This window comes from Varanus komodoensis, unplaced genomic scaffold (genome assembly GCF_004798865.1).
Source record: "Varanus komodoensis strain SLA01 unplaced genomic scaffold, ASM479886v1 scaffold31, whole genome shotgun sequence".
NCBI lineage: Eukaryota > Metazoa > Chordata > Lepidosauria > Squamata > Varanidae > Varanus > Varanus komodoensis.
In genome coordinates this window covers 9,331,366-9,348,603 of record NW_025335780.1, presented here as the reverse complement: position 1 = coordinate 9,348,603, position 17,238 = coordinate 9,331,366, and the positions used below count along the sequence as shown (strand labels likewise).

The 17,238-nt window shown below is 39.7% G+C and overlaps 1 protein-coding gene across 7 annotated transcripts in view; it reads right to left on the bottom strand.

Annotated features, from left to right (window-relative positions):
- Nucleotides 1-17,238, bottom strand: part of ABCC4 (ATP binding cassette subfamily C member 4) — a 166,134-nt gene that overhangs the window by 54,886 nt on the left and 94,010 nt on the right. For 5 of the 7 annotated variants that reach the window (XM_044437824.1, XM_044437822.1, XM_044437823.1 and 2 more), the window contains 4 exons: nucleotides 14,715-14,834; nucleotides 13,125-13,235; nucleotides 7,347-7,447; nucleotides 4,995-5,186 (listed from right to left, as the gene is read on the bottom strand). In XM_044437824.1, the coding sequence (XP_044293759.1) occupies nucleotides 4,995-5,186; nucleotides 7,347-7,447; nucleotides 13,125-13,235; nucleotides 14,715-14,834 (524 nt within the window). Of the gene's footprint in view, nucleotides 1-4,994; nucleotides 5,187-7,346; nucleotides 7,448-8,283; nucleotides 13,236-14,714; nucleotides 14,835-17,238 lie in introns of those variants that run through there. The other 2 variants (XR_006415474.1, XM_044437826.1) reach the window with 2 other exon arrangements.

Here is a 17,238-nt window from a genome sequence, read left to right as displayed (position 1 = left end):
GTATAGGTCAGGTCAGTTCACACTGGACTTCGCAGAGAAGCAATTATGCAAGCACCTCTGGTATCATCAGTAGGTTGCTTGAATTGGCACTCTTTTTAGTATCTACTTAGGTCACGCCATTCTGGCTTCATCTCTGCATTAGGTATTAAAATGCAACTGAATTATTTGCCTACAGAGGAAGGTTTGTATCTTGGGTCAGCATATAGGACTTGTTTCCTTCCAGTCAGCATTTATAAATACATATCTTTGAAACTGTACTTCTTGGGGCTGTTCAAACATGTATTTGCACCCTGTGGTTATATATTGAGAGAAATCGAACAGCCCTTATGCATCTTTCTCTGTGTTTCTTCTCAGGTGTGAACACTCCAAACTAGGACATTTTACATGCATCTGATTTTAAGATCTGTTCAGCGCTATGAGATAAAACCTTTTTTAATACAATGATTTTGCTGATCTTTCATTTCTCCTCCTGGAACGTAAAGAAGGTATTTAAAAGTGTGTGTGAATTTTTGTTTTAAAAAAACCAACAACAACCCTGATTTCTTCTAGCTTTGATTTTAAATGGACTACAAAGGGAGACGGACTGGGATTTCTGAAAGAGCGTCTCCTTGAGAGTGACTTCAATCAGAAGCAAAGATAAGAATGAAAAAGCTGGGAAGGAAAAAAGAAAACAAAGCAAACAATGCAGAGTTTGGTATAAGAACAAAGACTTCAAGTGTTTCCTCTGATGTCATTGATGTACAGTAGTACATTAGCAGCATAAAAGCACTTTATAAAAATTGATACTTAAAATAAAAATGCAGCTGCTCTGTTGATTGTCAAATATTCTTCTTTCAAGCTGGCATCCAATGAAAAGGCATAGATTGAGAATGTCAAAAAGATGGGATACAGTTTTGGGCAAAGTGTCTGTGAGCTACTCAAAACAACAGGGACTTTAGGGTACCACAAGCAATTTTTGCTTTCTTGAAAAAAATCACACATTTTAAAAGAAAGAATGAGCAAAATATTTGTTCAAAATACTTTCTATTAGGTTATTGACAGGAAAGGTATGTCTATCAACCAAAGTATAAGAAAACAAATGTGAGGCTACCTGAAGAACTACAACCAGGATGATTATTTCAAATACCCTCTTTCTTCTGTACAATTTGCCATATTGTACTACTACTCCTACTATTAATAACAATAGGTTGCAATATGATCCTCTTAAAGTGTCATGGGAAACAGATTTAAGAAGGAGTATTAGTAATGAAGCATGGAAAAATATGTAGGATAACAGAATATTAAAGTGTATGTAGGAATAAAAAAATCTATAAATTAGTATGGGAATTATACCTAACACCAGTAAAATTGATTTAAATGGATTGTAAATTTTCTAATATATGTTGGATATGAAGCTGGGAAGTAGGTACACATTTCCACATGTGGTGGGAATGGGAATATACAATTACAATTTTGGAAAGTGGTTTTAGGAAAATTAAGTATTGAATTTGATTATCGAAGTAAATCCTGGAATTGCATTATTGTCAATGTTTGATAGAGAACAATAAAGATGGAATATTAAAGAATTAATAACAAATTTAAGCTGTTAGATTACTGATAGCAAAGAAATAGAAAGTAAAATATGTTTATCAATGAAGTGATTGGTATAGAGAAATTTGGAATGTAGCTATTAATGATAAGTTGACTTGTGATGTTAAAGTGGAAAAAGATTTGATAAATAAGAACAATTTTGATGACATTTGGGAACTGTTTATTGTGTATATGCTAATAAAAGGGAACAATTTCGAACCTTCACAAGATTCAGTACAATTCAGGAAAAGGAATGGGGCCTCCTGAGAGAGCAAATGATTTAACATGTGAGCAACGGTCCCGGTAGAGAGATGCACTGTTTTTCTTATTGTATAGTTTTAATTAGTTTGAAAGATTCTTTTCTGCTATTTGTATTACATATTATTCTTGTGTATGTTATGCAATTTTGTTCCTTATTGATTTAATTAATAATGAAAAAGGTTTCATTAATAAAAGAGGGCTAGACAAACTACAGGGAAACTCAACTCCTTACTCCCCAGCAAGAGGGTTCCTCTGACAGTGTAGGATGGTGGCTTTAAATTGCCTGCTTTGCGAGGCAAGGCTAAAGTATCAAGGTTTGGGATGATTTACCAAACAAAATATAGTAGCTCTTCAGTAAAAAGTCAAACAATGCTCTTTAACTTAAAAACAAACACAGACAAAGACACAGAAATATATTTCTAGGTATTCCCACTTTACTTAGGTGGAATAATAAAAGCACTGAGAAATATGTTATTCCATTTACGTTTTTCTATAAGGATTTCACATTCTAATCCAAACAGGTCTTTGGAAGAGCTAGTGAGACTTAGGAAATGCCTCAGAGAGTGCAAGCCTAGTTTATGATGGCAAATCCAGCAGCACTATCTTTCTAGCAAAATGTGGGGGAAAGAGAAAAGTAAAAGAAAATCACAGAAACAAACAAAACAACAAGGCAGGCAGCACTGAGCTACTGGCTAAGCACCGTATTCTCCCTCTTATTGCTCATCTTTTATTTTGTTTGCTGCTTCTCAAGAAATGTAAATCTCCTCATCCATTATTAGAATGGCTTATTACCACTGCAAGAGAGCTGGCCCAAAGGCAAGTGAAAGAGATAAAGAACCACACTGCAGAAAACCTTGAGAGCTTCAACTCCCACCCATCTTTTTCCCGTGAAGTCACCTCTCTGCGAGAAAAGGCTGAGTGGATTTTTTACTTGGAGAATTATTATTTCAGAAATCAACGGGGAACGAGAAAGCCTGCTAGAAACACAAGAACTGCCATCACAGAAGGTTCCCAATAGGTCATTTAATCTAAGCCAAAATCTTAAGAACGGATATCCTGACTCTCAAACACCCCAGCTTGCTTCTGAATATTGCCAGTGCATGTGAACCTATAAGCTCCCTAGGCAGTCAGTGCAATTACTGATCCATTCTTGCATACAGGCCTGTCCGCTCTTCTGACGTTAAAACCCATCACTCCTTTCCCACAATGGCTTGCTGTGTGCTGAAGACTGTGTTGGGCACGATTTGCAAAATCCCCACCCAGCCACAGTTTATCAGATCCTCCAAAATGGGGAGCATTGCTTGTTGGAAGATTATATAATCCATGGGCTCTTGCAGGGCATTTGAAAGTTGTGTAACTCTCCAATAAGCCACGCTGCCCAATACGGTAATGATGCACATTGGGCTCAGCACATACTGCAGCTAACAACAAAACAGCCTTATTGTAATAATCTAAAAGAATTTTCTCTTGCAATCTTCCATACTATGGTATGGACTCCTTAAAGTGAAAGCTTGCTTCCACTGAAACAAAGATCCTTTCTGGTTTTCTCCTTTCAGTGGCAGTGTCACATGCCTCTCTCTCAACACACCCTGAGCAACAAGGGTCATCCAGGGGAGCAAAGCACTCAGTCTAGTACTCCAACACCAACATTTTCCATCCTCTCTCCTCTGCACACACGCAGGAATGCTTACTGCATGCACACAGACATCCCGGGGTCCAAGCCAGTGTTCATACCCTTTTTCCATTTACCCAAAATCATGCAAGCCACTAATACACATACAAATATTCATTGACCCATCCATTCACCAGTTACACATTCTTTACTGATTCTCTGTTCATCTTTCTACCAATAGCTCTCAGTCTTCTTCATGATATATACGCACCCATAAGTATGCCTTTATAAATGAACTAGATGATCACCCATCATACTCCAAAATGATCAACATATGTCACGAATAATACAGGCATAAAAATAGCATGTACATCAGAAGAAATTTCCCATACTGCATAGCGTCTCTATTCCCTATTTGTGTCAAGTATTTAATAAATGCATTTCTGATGAAAAAGTCAATTACGTACAATATCCAACACTGCTGTTCCAGCTATGTCATCAGCATAGCTTTCCAGGAAAAGGCAGACTGTGAGCTTCGCACTTCTGGCCTAGTACTAGAGGTCTACGCTCAAACTCTACAAGTCAATTGTACAAGCAAAACAGAAGCAGAACACCATGCCAAACAATTCATATGAGTAGTTCAAGCAGCCTGCCAAAATACAAAAACTGTGTGGTACTCTTCCACGAATCTCACTCTGTGCTTTCCTCCATCTTATAATGTCACGTATTCAGATGAGCTGAATGCACCAAATCCTACTTACTCATTCTGTAACTTGCTCCTTAAACCAAAAGCCACTCAGCACGTTAACCAAGGTATCAAAGTGGAGGACTGTTCCTCGGACTACCAGGTTCCTATAGATCCCACACTCAGCTATTGTCTGAGCCGATCTCAAACTTTCCACGTGTACATTACTTCCGGAGCTTTCCTTTTCCATAACCATGGTGAATGATACAAATATGACAAAAACACAGGGAGAAGAACACAAAAACAACTGAAATATATGCAAGGTTCTTTCATTCTGCAAGGTGTATGTCGTTGCTCCTGCCGAACGCAGCTGTAGTTAACTTACGGCTTAAGACTAGGGCAGGGACGGCAAACTCTTTAGAGACCAAGTGCCCAAACTGCAACCCAAAACCCACTTACTTATCACAAAGTGCCAACACTGCACTAAAACTTGAAAACTGCGGGTTTATTTTAGAAAAAACAACTCACAGTCAGTCCAAGCAAATATACATATATCCTTGGCAGCACACTGACCAGCCATGTGAAAGCTTGGATGAGTCATGGCTATTGAGTCACGGCTTGTGACATCATCGCCTGGCGCCACTACTCCTTTCTGAGCATGCACACGGCCCCGATGTGTGCTGTTATCCAATGCTCAGCTGCTGGGGCGATGCTGGGGCAACTTGGCTCGCGTGCCAACAGAGAGGCCTCTGCGTGCCTGCTGTGGCACGCGTGCCATAGGTTCGCCACCTCTGGCCTAGGTATAGAACTACTGATCATAACCAATTTTTGCTCTGTGACACAGAAGTAAAAATGTCAAATACGTACCTTCTCTTTTGACTTTATTAAAGCTGTTAAATGTCTTAGCACCAAAGGACCATCTTTACTGTATGCGAAGTTAACATTTTCAAATCCTATAACACCTTCGCTGGGCCAGTCTAGGGGTGGACGCTTGTTAGATTCCCAAGGTGCCTCCTTTTCAAGGTTGGTGTATTCCAGTACTCGTTCTACAGAGATCATCTGGAAAAGAGCAACACACCTGATTTATGCATATTCACTGACATCAACAATTACAGAAGCCTGCAATTACAGAAGTTAATTCACGGAGCATACATTTTCTGTCACACGGCTTAAATTCACAGACACAACTGAAGGACTTAAATTCAACCTGAAGGACTTCTATTTTTTATTTCAAATGAAGTTTGATATAACAAATGTAGCCTAATTTATCAAAATCAGCAACTATGTGGCTAATTACAAATATGATTATAGAAAACACCTTTACTAGTGTGTGACTGCACATATGTTCAACTCATAATTGTGTTAATAAAGGTCAACCACATACCCAAGATGAAAAAGAACGTACAGTGGTAGCTCGGCTCATGAACACCTCAGTTCACAACTTTTATATTTTTTATTTATTTTATATTGTTAATTTTAATTTTATATTGTTATTTTTGTATTTTATTGTATTTTATTGTGTTGTAAGCCGCCCCGAGGCTTTGGCAAGGGGCGGCATAGAAATGTTTTAATAAATAAATAAATAAATAAATGAATGAACAGAAATTTAGGAAAAAATTTTCCTCAGGTTGCGAACTCCTCATCAAGTGACAATTGAGGGCGTGCTGGGGGGAGATGGCTGCGATTGCGCCCATCTCCCCCCCTCCGAGCTCGGCCGCGATCGTGCCCATCTTTCCCATGATTAAAAAAAATATTTACAGAACGGATTAACCTTATTTACATTGAACCTTATGGGAAATTTGACTTCGCTCCTGACCAATTTGGGTCTTGACCAGAGACGTGGAATGGATTAAGTTCATGAGCCAAAGTACCACTGTATTATCGTCTTTTCAGCAATACATTAATTTACAAATGCCCAGCAAAAGCGGCTTTCTCCAGCCATTCTATGCACAGTAAAAAAGAAAAAGTAGAAAATCAACACTTTTGCCAATATGGCAAAAGCTGCTTTTATTGTTCGCACTCTTGGTTAATGTTCTCAGTACCAGAGCTTTAGGGCTGCTTCACTGGAAGGATGTTTGAAATAGGTCCCAGGAAACCTCCAGTATCCAATTGTAAAATTAACACCCAACACCAATGCCTACATTAAACACACCAGAAGTATATGCAGAATTCGCTTTCAGTCCCGAATTCAGTGCCTGTGCCATCTCTTCTTTAGCATTCATATTAGGCTTCATTTTTCCAATATACGAGGGAATGGTTCCTCCCTCATCTATCTCTTGTGTAAGTTTAATTTATTTGCCAAAATAAGCACATTAGCTTTAATTATTTTGCCTGCATGTTCTTCTCTTGCATACTGTGCCTGCGGTTTTTTTTCCTACTGTCTCTATGTGCCAGATGTCCTTTTATGTTCTTTTATGAATGGGCTGCCCATATCTCCCACATGGCATGTGCCACTTCATGCTCCATCTCTTTTCCCCTGTAGGTACCGTCAGAAGGCCCTCACACTGGACACTGTCTGAGCATACATTTTGTTTAGTCATTCATTTTGAATCATGCAACTGTGATCTCAGTCATCTCTATTGTAAAGTACTGGCTGCAATCTCATGGGCAGAGAGATCTTTTTAACATCCCTCAAAACCCGCAAACCAACAGGCAATAAGCGGAATTTTTGCAACCAGAACTCACTCTAGATATTTGTTGTATGACTCAGTTCTCATCATCAGAAGATCATGCCCGTTTCGATGTATTATACATTACATTTAGATGTTTCAACATGTTCTTGGGTAGAGATGCTGATCTCTCAAGTTACTACATTTATGAATCTTGATTTTTCACATTCCATGAGACTCTGCTTTGTTTTTTTCATAGAAGTAAATAATTTTTACTTTCTTAGTATGTGTAAACTCTGACATATTGATGAACAGTTCACTAATAAATAATGTACTATAGCTGTCTGAAGGGGAGAAACCCAATAGCATATATGTACTCATTTTAAGATAAGCAAAAGGTTAAGCGGCTTTCAGAAAAAAACCAAATTATGATTGTGCACTTTTAAGTTTCTATTAGGTCTTTTATAAATAAAGAAAAGTAGAGAAAGATTCTTTGGGAAGCAGAGCATTTAGTTATAATGTCTGAGTATCTCAACATGCCATGGATCATTTTCAGGTTAGTACAACAAAAGAGATTTTAAAAACTTTCAAAAAGAACAATGAATATTACCAGGTTTTCAACTTCAGCACTTTGTCGAACTCCCCACTGAAACATTCCCATTATATTGATTGCATAGGACAAAGCCAAACCAACTTGACCGGAAACTAGAGCTAATAAGTGAAGGAAAATACAAGATTCAACATTTTATTCAAAATTCTTATTTAAAAAAACTGGTATTTTAAGTGCTTATCCCAAACTGATAATAGAGAATTCAAAAAGATATTCAACAATTAAGAACCTTTACAGTTTGTGTGTGTGTGTGTGTGTGAAAGAGAGAGAGAGAGAGAGATTATTTAAATGAGGGAACATGCAACAGAGTGGAGGGAAACCCATGATACATACACAACCAAATCAAATGTCTTGAGGGCTACATGTGTAATACCTCAACATGCTTACATTAACATACAAAGCCCTAGATGGCTTGAGGTTGGCATATCTGAAGGAACGCCTGTCTCCATACATCCCTACCAGAACTTTAAGATCTTCCATGGCTGCCCTTCTACACAAGCCTCCTGCCCGCCAATGAAGTAAGCGGGGAAATAGCAAGGAAAAGAGCTTTTTCTGTTATTGAGCTAAGTCTTAGGAATGTCCTCCCTATGGAGGCATGATTGACACCCTCACTACTCAGTTTCCACCAACAGGTAAAGATGTTTTAATTACACATTTGTTATTAGCATAATCAGGGCTTTTTTTGTCATCGAACGCACCGGAACAGTGTTCCGGCACCTTTTTTTCAATGGATTTTACGAAGTGATTTTGAACCAAGTAGCAGATCAGCAGCAAACATCTTTAACATAGTGCCTGCAGGCTGCTATTGTGTCTGCTATCTGCTATCTCAGAGCGAGAGGTAGCTGCTTGGGACGCTGCTCCACTGCTCTGCTCGCTGCTGGCTTGGGATTGGTGTGTGTGCTTACTGCCGGCGGGACGTGATTTCTGGCACCCTTTTTTTTTACAGAAAAAGCACTGAGCATAATCTATGGGGGATGGTGGAAGACAGGAAGGCCTGGAGGACTGTTGTCCATGGGGTTGCGATGGGTCGGACACGACTTCGTGACTAGCAACAATGGTTTTATTAGTCCTTCTTACAGTTTGCTTTTATTTGCCATGCACATTTTCTCTTGTTTCCTATTCTTATTATTAGTTTTTACGATGTTTGGGTATATTAGCTTTTAATATGCTCTATATATTCTTTATATCATTGATGCTTTTTTGTAGCCGACCAGAGAGCCCCTGGGCCATGGGACAGCATGCAAGTGCCATAAGTACGTAGAACAAAAGCAACAACATTTTGAAATAAGTATGCAAAATTACCGAAGACTTGTGACCACAAAATAATTCATTCAGTTGTTGGACTTGGTATATAAGGGAGAGGATGTCATTTTTTTACATAGTTCCGAATCTACTTTAAAAAGCCGCTACTTCTCTTGCTTCCCAGGTATATTGGGAAGGGCTCTCAGAGCGATCAATTGCTTGTGCACCTTCGCACGGTACTTGAGAGTCATGTAGGACTAGGTTCATTAGTCTGTGAAGCTTTCTACTCCACCCACCCGCAGCTAATGGATCTTTTGTCCTGAGGTTTGCCAGACATGCCATCAGGGGAAAATTCTACCCAATGAAGAACAGAACCAAAGCTGGAAGATCGTGTTAGGACATGGAGTGGAGGGATCGGCAAGGAGACACATCAATATCTACTCCTGCTGCTGCTCTCTGCTCCACCCAACTAGCAAGAAAAATCATGCCGCTAATGGACCTCGTCTTGCGGTTTGAACATAGCAGAATTTTTTGCCAGACATGAGGTGACAAGGATCAAATTTGTATCCTTGTAAGAGTAAGATGGGTGGCTAGGTGATGTGCTTGGAGCTGTAAGGAATATCTAGTAAACCTTTTGTGGTATATCTCCAAGAAGAATACATGCTATTGATATATCATGAGATGTGGAAAGAAATAACTATTTATAAACAGAAGTGCCTGAGAGTGCTGAGTCCTTTAAGCATTTGGGGAATATTTAAGAGGGAAAGTTTAACTATTGTATACATTTAACTGTTCTGGATATAATTAGTTAATGAATTATCAGAAGCAATTAATGGAGTTTCCAGATTTTTTACAATGCTAGCTTTAATCACCTCATTTTTTGTGATTGGGAGAAGTTAAAATTAGCTGGCTTGCTCTCCTATGGATTTTTTTATTATTCTTTAATTCTTATTACTCCCTTTACATTTTTACTGACAGCTATGTATTTATCTTTTGATGATTTCCCAAAAAATGATGCACTAGGAACTAAATAGTTATGGACTTATATTCTTAAGGAAACATTTCCTTGTACTTGACTAGGATGTGTACGAAGCAACTAAAAATCCAGGTCTTAAAGGAAGAGAAAGACGGGTTGGATCTTATATTGTTGGTGGATTCTTTAACAACTTGCTCTTTAAAGACCTTAAGAATTAAGAATAAAGATTAGCTTGGAAGTTAAAAGAAAGAGATAAAAAATTGGAATCAAATTAGAGAAAGAGACTTAGAATCTTATCTGGGTAAGAGGGACAAATAATTGGATACTAAGCTTCGTAATATTCTTGAGAGAAAAATCTAGGGTTGAAATATGGCAAGGAGAGAGCAGGAAAAAGAAATGAATCTTGAAAAGAGACTAAGTTAAGTTACAGGATAATTTAAAACAAGCACATAAGGAAATCCTTGAACTAAGAAAGGCAGTTTGCTAATTATAACACGGGGCAGAAAGCTTAGAGGATCAGATGGAGGAAATCCACAATAAATGACAAGTCTGAACTCTATGCTGAATCACTGGGAAAAATGATTTAGTAGGATTTATGAGCTGTTTTTAGAAGAATTCTTGGCCTTCAACAAAACTACCACAGTGGAATTAGGAACTGGGATTTGGTAGGTATACTATAATCAGAAATAACTGTAGATACATTAGTAAATTTCTTTGCATTAATAATAAAGGATGCAATTATGTCTAGCATTTGGACAGCCCTGGTTCTAACACTGCAATAACTCAGCATTTTTCTACATCCTGAATTAATTGTTAATGCAACAGCTATGCCTACTGAAACATGAACAATCCCTGAATCTTCTGTCTATAGTTTATTTAGACTGGGTTAAGAAAATGCAGTTACCAACACTCAAAGGTGAGTGTGGGTTATCACTGAACCGTGGATAATGATAATTGCTGAACCATTAGTTATCATTTTGTCTGAACTCTACTGCGGTAGCAAATGATGGAAAACAACCCACAGTTCACAACCCAACAACCATGAGCTCTCTTCATGAGTTGTTTGCAGTTAACCAGCCAGGGCTTATTTCCTGCTTTCAGACAACGTGGTAACCCACATTTCAACAGCAGTTCAACAACTAGTAACACACTCAGTCTCTGAGGGTAGGTTCTCAAGTTGTCTGAACCTAGGCTTGTATAATGTGCAAACCAGGAACCCTGGCTTGTTTCTGGATCAACAAGACAGAAGGAATTGAAACTAGGTAATAAAACATCAAATGTGTTTACACAATTATTAGCCAAAGAAGACAAAGAAGTGTCAATAACACCAGTTTTGTATAATGGAGGTATGTTTGCTGATGAATGTAAGAAATTCTATAAAAAACATTATAAATCAGGTGAGTCAAACCTTTAGATGATCGCACAATTTCTATATAAAATTAAAATTCTCATTTCTCATAAAAGTCAGGAGAATCAGTAGCATCATGAATATAATCACTGATTCTAGTCAATAATTAACTTCTAATTTTAGGATTTTAAGGCATTATTAGACAGAATTCAGTAGGGGTATCTATTTTCATTATTCAGTTGTATAGCTTATGTATATCTTTTTAAGAAATCGAAGCATGCAGATTTCCAGTGGTGACTTTTCCAGCATTTTGGGCTAAGGAAAAGAAAGCAGGCAGAGATGTCTCGTCTCCACTGTTGCTTATCTCAGTGAAAAAATAGGGGTTCTGATGAGGTATGGTTAGAACGCCAACTGTCTGGAGTTATATAAAGAATGTAAATCTTTCTGGAATGTATGTAGCAACTTTCAAGTCATAAATTCAGTAAATCAGCAATTATGGTTTAATATGTATGTTGATACAAAAGAGATTTTTTTCTCACGAAAATTCTGTGCAAAGCTACAGTACAACAGCCACACAGTTAGATAACAATCTAATTAATACTGTCAAGACAAACCATGGCATATTTTGAAAAGCATAGGGAGCAAGCTGAACTTTGTCAGCTAAATCCCTGATGGGCAGAACTACTACAATATTTTTACCTAGTATTTTATATTTATCTACGGATATTCCTTGATAGTTGATGTTCCTAACTTAAATTTTTTGCAAAGACTTAGCTCAAGATTTGTTTGAATGGAAAACCCCAAAGATTAGCACATGGTATTGTGTTTTGGTTTTCTCCAGGAATAGATTTTGGGGCTGAACAGAAGATGCTATATCATAATTTATTTGAGCTGAATGAGCAATAAGGCACAATCCATGAGATCCGAAGTTTGTAACATTCAGCCAGATCGATCTATTTTTGAAATATGGTTTAAAATTAGGGCACAAACCCATCAGCATGGTTTTTTCCACATCAGTCCTGAGGAGGTGGTCAAGGGGGCAGAGCACACAATCCCAGCTCCAAGGTAAGAGACAGCAGTATTCCGACTATCATATGATCCTTCAGCTAATGTCTAAGGTCCTAGGATTGTTCTCCTAAATTGTGTTTTGACTTTTGTTTTGTGCAATGAACAAGTTACTGCAGTAAGACATCAGCTGGGTGATACCTCCACTGGCGTGCATTCTGGAATGGTCTTAGCTGTGTATATATTTATTAATATTTTAGAAGGTATTAGGTGAACTATTAAATACACAAACGCAACCCTACCCCACTGTTCCATTTCCCTAATGCAACACACTTCAACTGAAGAGTGTTGCATTAGGAAATAAGGAGACCTGAGACAAATGTTTGAATCAGAATAACAAAGGGTGTAACCCACCCCCATGGTCTTATTAGTAACATGTATTATACATCATTAAATATGAGAAATGAAAGCTATAGGTCAACCTAACACACTGGGGTGGATTTGGAAAAATTTTCCATATAGGCTGATTTCAGTTGACCGAAAGAAACATTTTTACCATTTTCATTATGAGTAGCACAGTACCACTCATAGGCTATCCTTAATATTTGGAACCGAACTTGAAGTGAGTTGGTGATGTTCTGTACAACTTGCTGAGCTGTTTCCCCCCACACACACCCCATACATTTCCAGTTATCAACAGATTTTGCTAGCAGGTAATTGGAATAGCTGCAGAATTATAAGCCACTCTTTAGCAAGCAGTAGATCTCAAAGTGGCTATACTTCGTTATTGGAAGAATTTAGCAATCTTAGATTTGACTTAGAAACCTTTAACCCAAATTAAATTATTAAAAGCAGCTAAGTATGTACATTGGAAAATAAAAATGCTAGTTCTGAATGACATTTAAAGACATGGCATATTAAGAAACCAAAGATAAGTTAAAACAGAGACTTTTTGAAAAAGTGAGTAGATTTTGTTTGCAGCAAACCGGAAGAATGGTTTTCAGGAAGCCATTTGACTTCTTGCATTTTGTCTGTCATGAAAAATTGTGCCTCTCATATGCATAATTAATATTGTGAAGGTTTTCAGGAACTCTGTATGTTAAATTGGTATGATTACTCCATGTTAAATATTTGAAAGAAACAAAAACAGTAAAAGTAATATAAATTATGTAAAGCAATGGAAATCACTCCTCACAAATATACTCACTCCGGGCAAGAAGCAATGTGCCAAAGGCGACCGCCACCACAAAGATGGCGCAGATGGCATCCAGGCGTACAGCAAACCACCGAGACGTAGTCAGAAATAAGAACCAGGCCTCTAAATAAAGTGGAGGAGGACATGTTAAAAAAAACCCTGAAAGTTAAGGCACACCCCTATGGGTCACGTCCCAACGTTCGTAAGTCCTCAAACTCAGAGGCTTACATTCATTCAGTGCTTTCCTGTCCTTTCAACCTGTGTTCTTTTGCTTTCCTAGTAAGAGCATTCCGAGTGGAAAGAGAAAAAGCTGGTACAGCCTCAGGGTGCCTGATATTCCGGCCTTTCCGGAATATCTCGCCTCCCTTTCCATCCCCCCAAGATCAAGTTCCTGGCCAAGGAGGCTGGGCAGTGTGGGTGTCCCTGCACCAGCTCTGAAGGGTGCAGATGTCCTGGCTCTCCATTCTGGCTCCAAAGCTACGAATCTGAAATACCCTTTTTTCTCAGACGTTGTCATTTAGTAAACAAAGGACCTCTACAGTTGCACATCTCCAGCTGTGTCTTTTGGGTCCAGTCTGAAAAGTTCGCCCAGGAAGAGTTTTTTGCAATGAGGCATCCAGCACACCGAGAACTGGTAGTATGTCTACCACAGGTATCACAGGTCCCTTAGATACCATAAGGGCACACCTTCTCCTACCCCTTGAGGCCTCCCCTTACTGTGACCGAGAGCGAGTGGCCAGCTTTACAGAATGCTGTGGTCACTGGCCATGCTTCCTGGGTTCAGGGAGAGTGGCGGTCCAGCATATCTTGGGAACAGCAGGTTGGGGAAGGCTGTATACAGACTTACAAAGGTTTTTTTTTAATTGATATGTATGAAATTATCATACATGCATGTTTATAATTGCACTCCTCTGTAGTACAAAGAACGTTAACACCAGAAACTTTGCTCTTGCAAGTCATTAGCAAGATCTGCTTTAAAGAAACATTCAAGGAATACTTTTTTTTTAAAGGAATACTTTTAAGGAATACTTTCCATACATCTTGTGGCTCTTCCCTGAGCCTTTCCAGTTATGGAGAATATAACTACTCCTGCATAAAGCACCCATGTGGGGTTCCAACTAATGGTAACAGAAACCCCATCTTTCCATAATGAACGATGAGACAACAACTCTGCACTGCTAAGAAGCAAATGGGGCAGGGAGTGAAGTATCTGGGCCTCTAATCTGTCCAAGGTGTTTGCACTAAATTACATGAAGGCAAAATTTCTCTAAAGTGATTTGAGAATCCTCAAAAGCTGGGAAAATTAAAAAAAGCCTTACTTTTGTCCCTGGCACAAAGCTTTGTAACAAAGAAAGAACAATTATTACTGTTTCCAAAAACGGATTCTGTGACGGTAGAGACACATACAAAAGCCAGAAGAACCTGGCTTCATTCTTCCCGGGTTCTACCAATGACAAACATCTGCATGCTAAACACACCACAATCTGAAAGGTAGCCCAAGGAGGAGGGAACTTTCATTTATCCAGATGCATCTTTAAGTGATATAGTGAGGTGTTGCCACATAATTCTGCAATACTTGAAAATATTTACTTGTTTACAAACCTGTGTGAAGATCTTGATGAGCATCAAATAATTCTTGGAATCTTTGCTCTGCTTTAAAAGCACGAATAGTCCAAAGTCCCTGAAGAGATGACGACAAGTGAGAGAACACAGGGCTTCGAGCTGCAAGATGGAGGTTAAACTATATCAGCTCTCGAGAGAACTGTTCAGTTCTGCTGGCTTTTGATCCTACTACCGGTAATTTCTGGCACTGAACCACTTGAATAGATGGATTGTATTTATTAGTCGAAGTAGAAAACAAAGATAATTTTCCTTCAAGATTATATTAATCGTGCTTCTCACTTCTGTTTTGTTCTTCAGAATTCTCAGAATTCACTACTCAAATTGATATAAATATAAGCATGAAGGTTAAATTGGGATGGTGGTGCTGATGATGGCGATGATGAACATTTATATACCACCTTACCTACTAAAAAGCTATCAAGGTGGCATAAACAGTGTAAAAAATAAAACCTTTTAACAATGAAACAATGAAACAAGATTACAACAGTCAAACCATGAAATATCACATTTTCAAAGTCTAAACTGAAAAGACACATCTTCACATTCTTTCCAAAGACCAAGGGAGTGAGAGCCAATTGTCATTCCTAAGACACTACAGTGCAGGTTGGGGTAACACAAGAGAAAGCCCTCTCATATTATGACCCTGACTGACAGGCTGCTGCAGGTAATGTAAATATTTGTGCACTTTCGTAGTGAGTCAGATGGTCCATTAGACAGCCATCTTCCCCATGCAGAAATTATGAGCCTTCTGCATGGGCAACACAATCATTAATCATAGAAAACTGAATCTGCTGTAGCTGACTGCATGCACACATTCATTCGTAGAGCAAAGAGGAGGCAGAAGATCCCCAACCTGCAAGATCCCCAACACCACCCAAAGACTACTCAGTCCTGGAATCTGGGAACAAATTCAGCAGCCCTTTGCTGTGGAACAGGGAGATAAATCGCTGACCATCAGCTCCCAGGTGAAAATGCTTTGAGATATACAGAAGTACTTCGGCTCATGAATGCCTCAGTTCACGACCAAATCGGGTCGCGAACAGAAATTTCATAATTTCATAAAAATTTTGCCACAGGTCACAAACTCTGCATTGGGTGATGATCGTGAGTGCACCCGCCTTCCCTGCACAGGTGTGATCGCAGACGTGCTGGGGGGGGGGGGGGATGGCTGTGTTCGTGCTGGGGGTGAGAGATGTCCACGAATGTGCTCATGTTCCCTGCCTGAGCGCGCCCGCCCCCGCCCTCCCCAGTGCACCCACCTCCCCCTCCAGCATGCTCGCACCCGTACCCACCTCCTCCCGCAGCGCTCCCATGATTGTGCCCGTCTCCCCTCACCTGCGGGGGGGGGGGGGGGAGAGATGGCCACGATCTTTGTTGTTCTTTGTCACTTTGCTTCAAATTTTTGTGAGTAAAAAAATTAGTTACAGAACGGATTAACCTTATTTACATTGACCCTTACTGGGAAATTTGACTTGGCTCACGACCAAATTGGGTCACGATCAGAGTCCTGGAACGGATTAAGTTCATGAGCCAAGGTACCACTGTAGTAAGAATGCTGCAGGGTCTGCCTTTGTTTAGTGACCTGTATAATGATGGACACATCAGACAGGACAGGACAGGACAGGACAGGACAAGGTATATCCAGGCATAAGGACTTCAGGTCTTGTGCTATGCAGCAACTTAATGAGTGCTTCATTAGGAAAAGTTGACACATTCTGAATACACCTTGGTTGTCAAACAAAATATGGTTTCCAGGAGATGCCCTGACCCAAGAAGGAGAGCTTAATCCCAACCTCATGGGGCATCTCTGAAAATAATAGCACAAAACCAAGGAAAAGCCAAGCTGCTGCTGCTGCTGTCTCCCTCCCTCCCAGCTGGATACAAAGACAGACGGTAGCTTTCGTTGCCATTACACCTCCCGGATGATTGGCAGTCTGGTAGTGTAGGGACAAGTCAACACACATGCACTGTCCCTTCAGGCTTAAACCCACCAGAAGGACACTGAGGAAGGTCAGTTTGCACTGACTTTGCACCTGCTGGTGGCTGGAGCTTGACCATGAGCGACACACTTCGACTGCCTCTTCACCAACATGGCGCCAGAGCCGGAGCCCAGTTTTTGCTTTGGCTTTCTACTAGCAACCCAGAAACACAGTGCTAAAACAAACTACAGGCTACCACCCATCTCTGGCACTGAGGCTGCCTCCTCCTAGTGGTGGAAGGAAACTTGGGACTGAGCTCACCCGCCGGAGACTGGCTGGGCCATCACCCAGCGAGAGACACTGACTGCTTTCACAGGACGTGGCTATCTTTTTTACCACTGTTGTTCTGCTGTGATTCAGACCCCATCAAAGTACGTCAGCATGGCGGCTTCGACTTTAGAAACCGTTAGTAGAGACAACAGTCTGTTCTATGGTTCTCTGGGTCACAATGGCTGCTGTTTCAGCCAAACCACAGTATGACAGCCAGAACCAGACAGGGCCGATGGCAAGCCACCGTTTTGCAT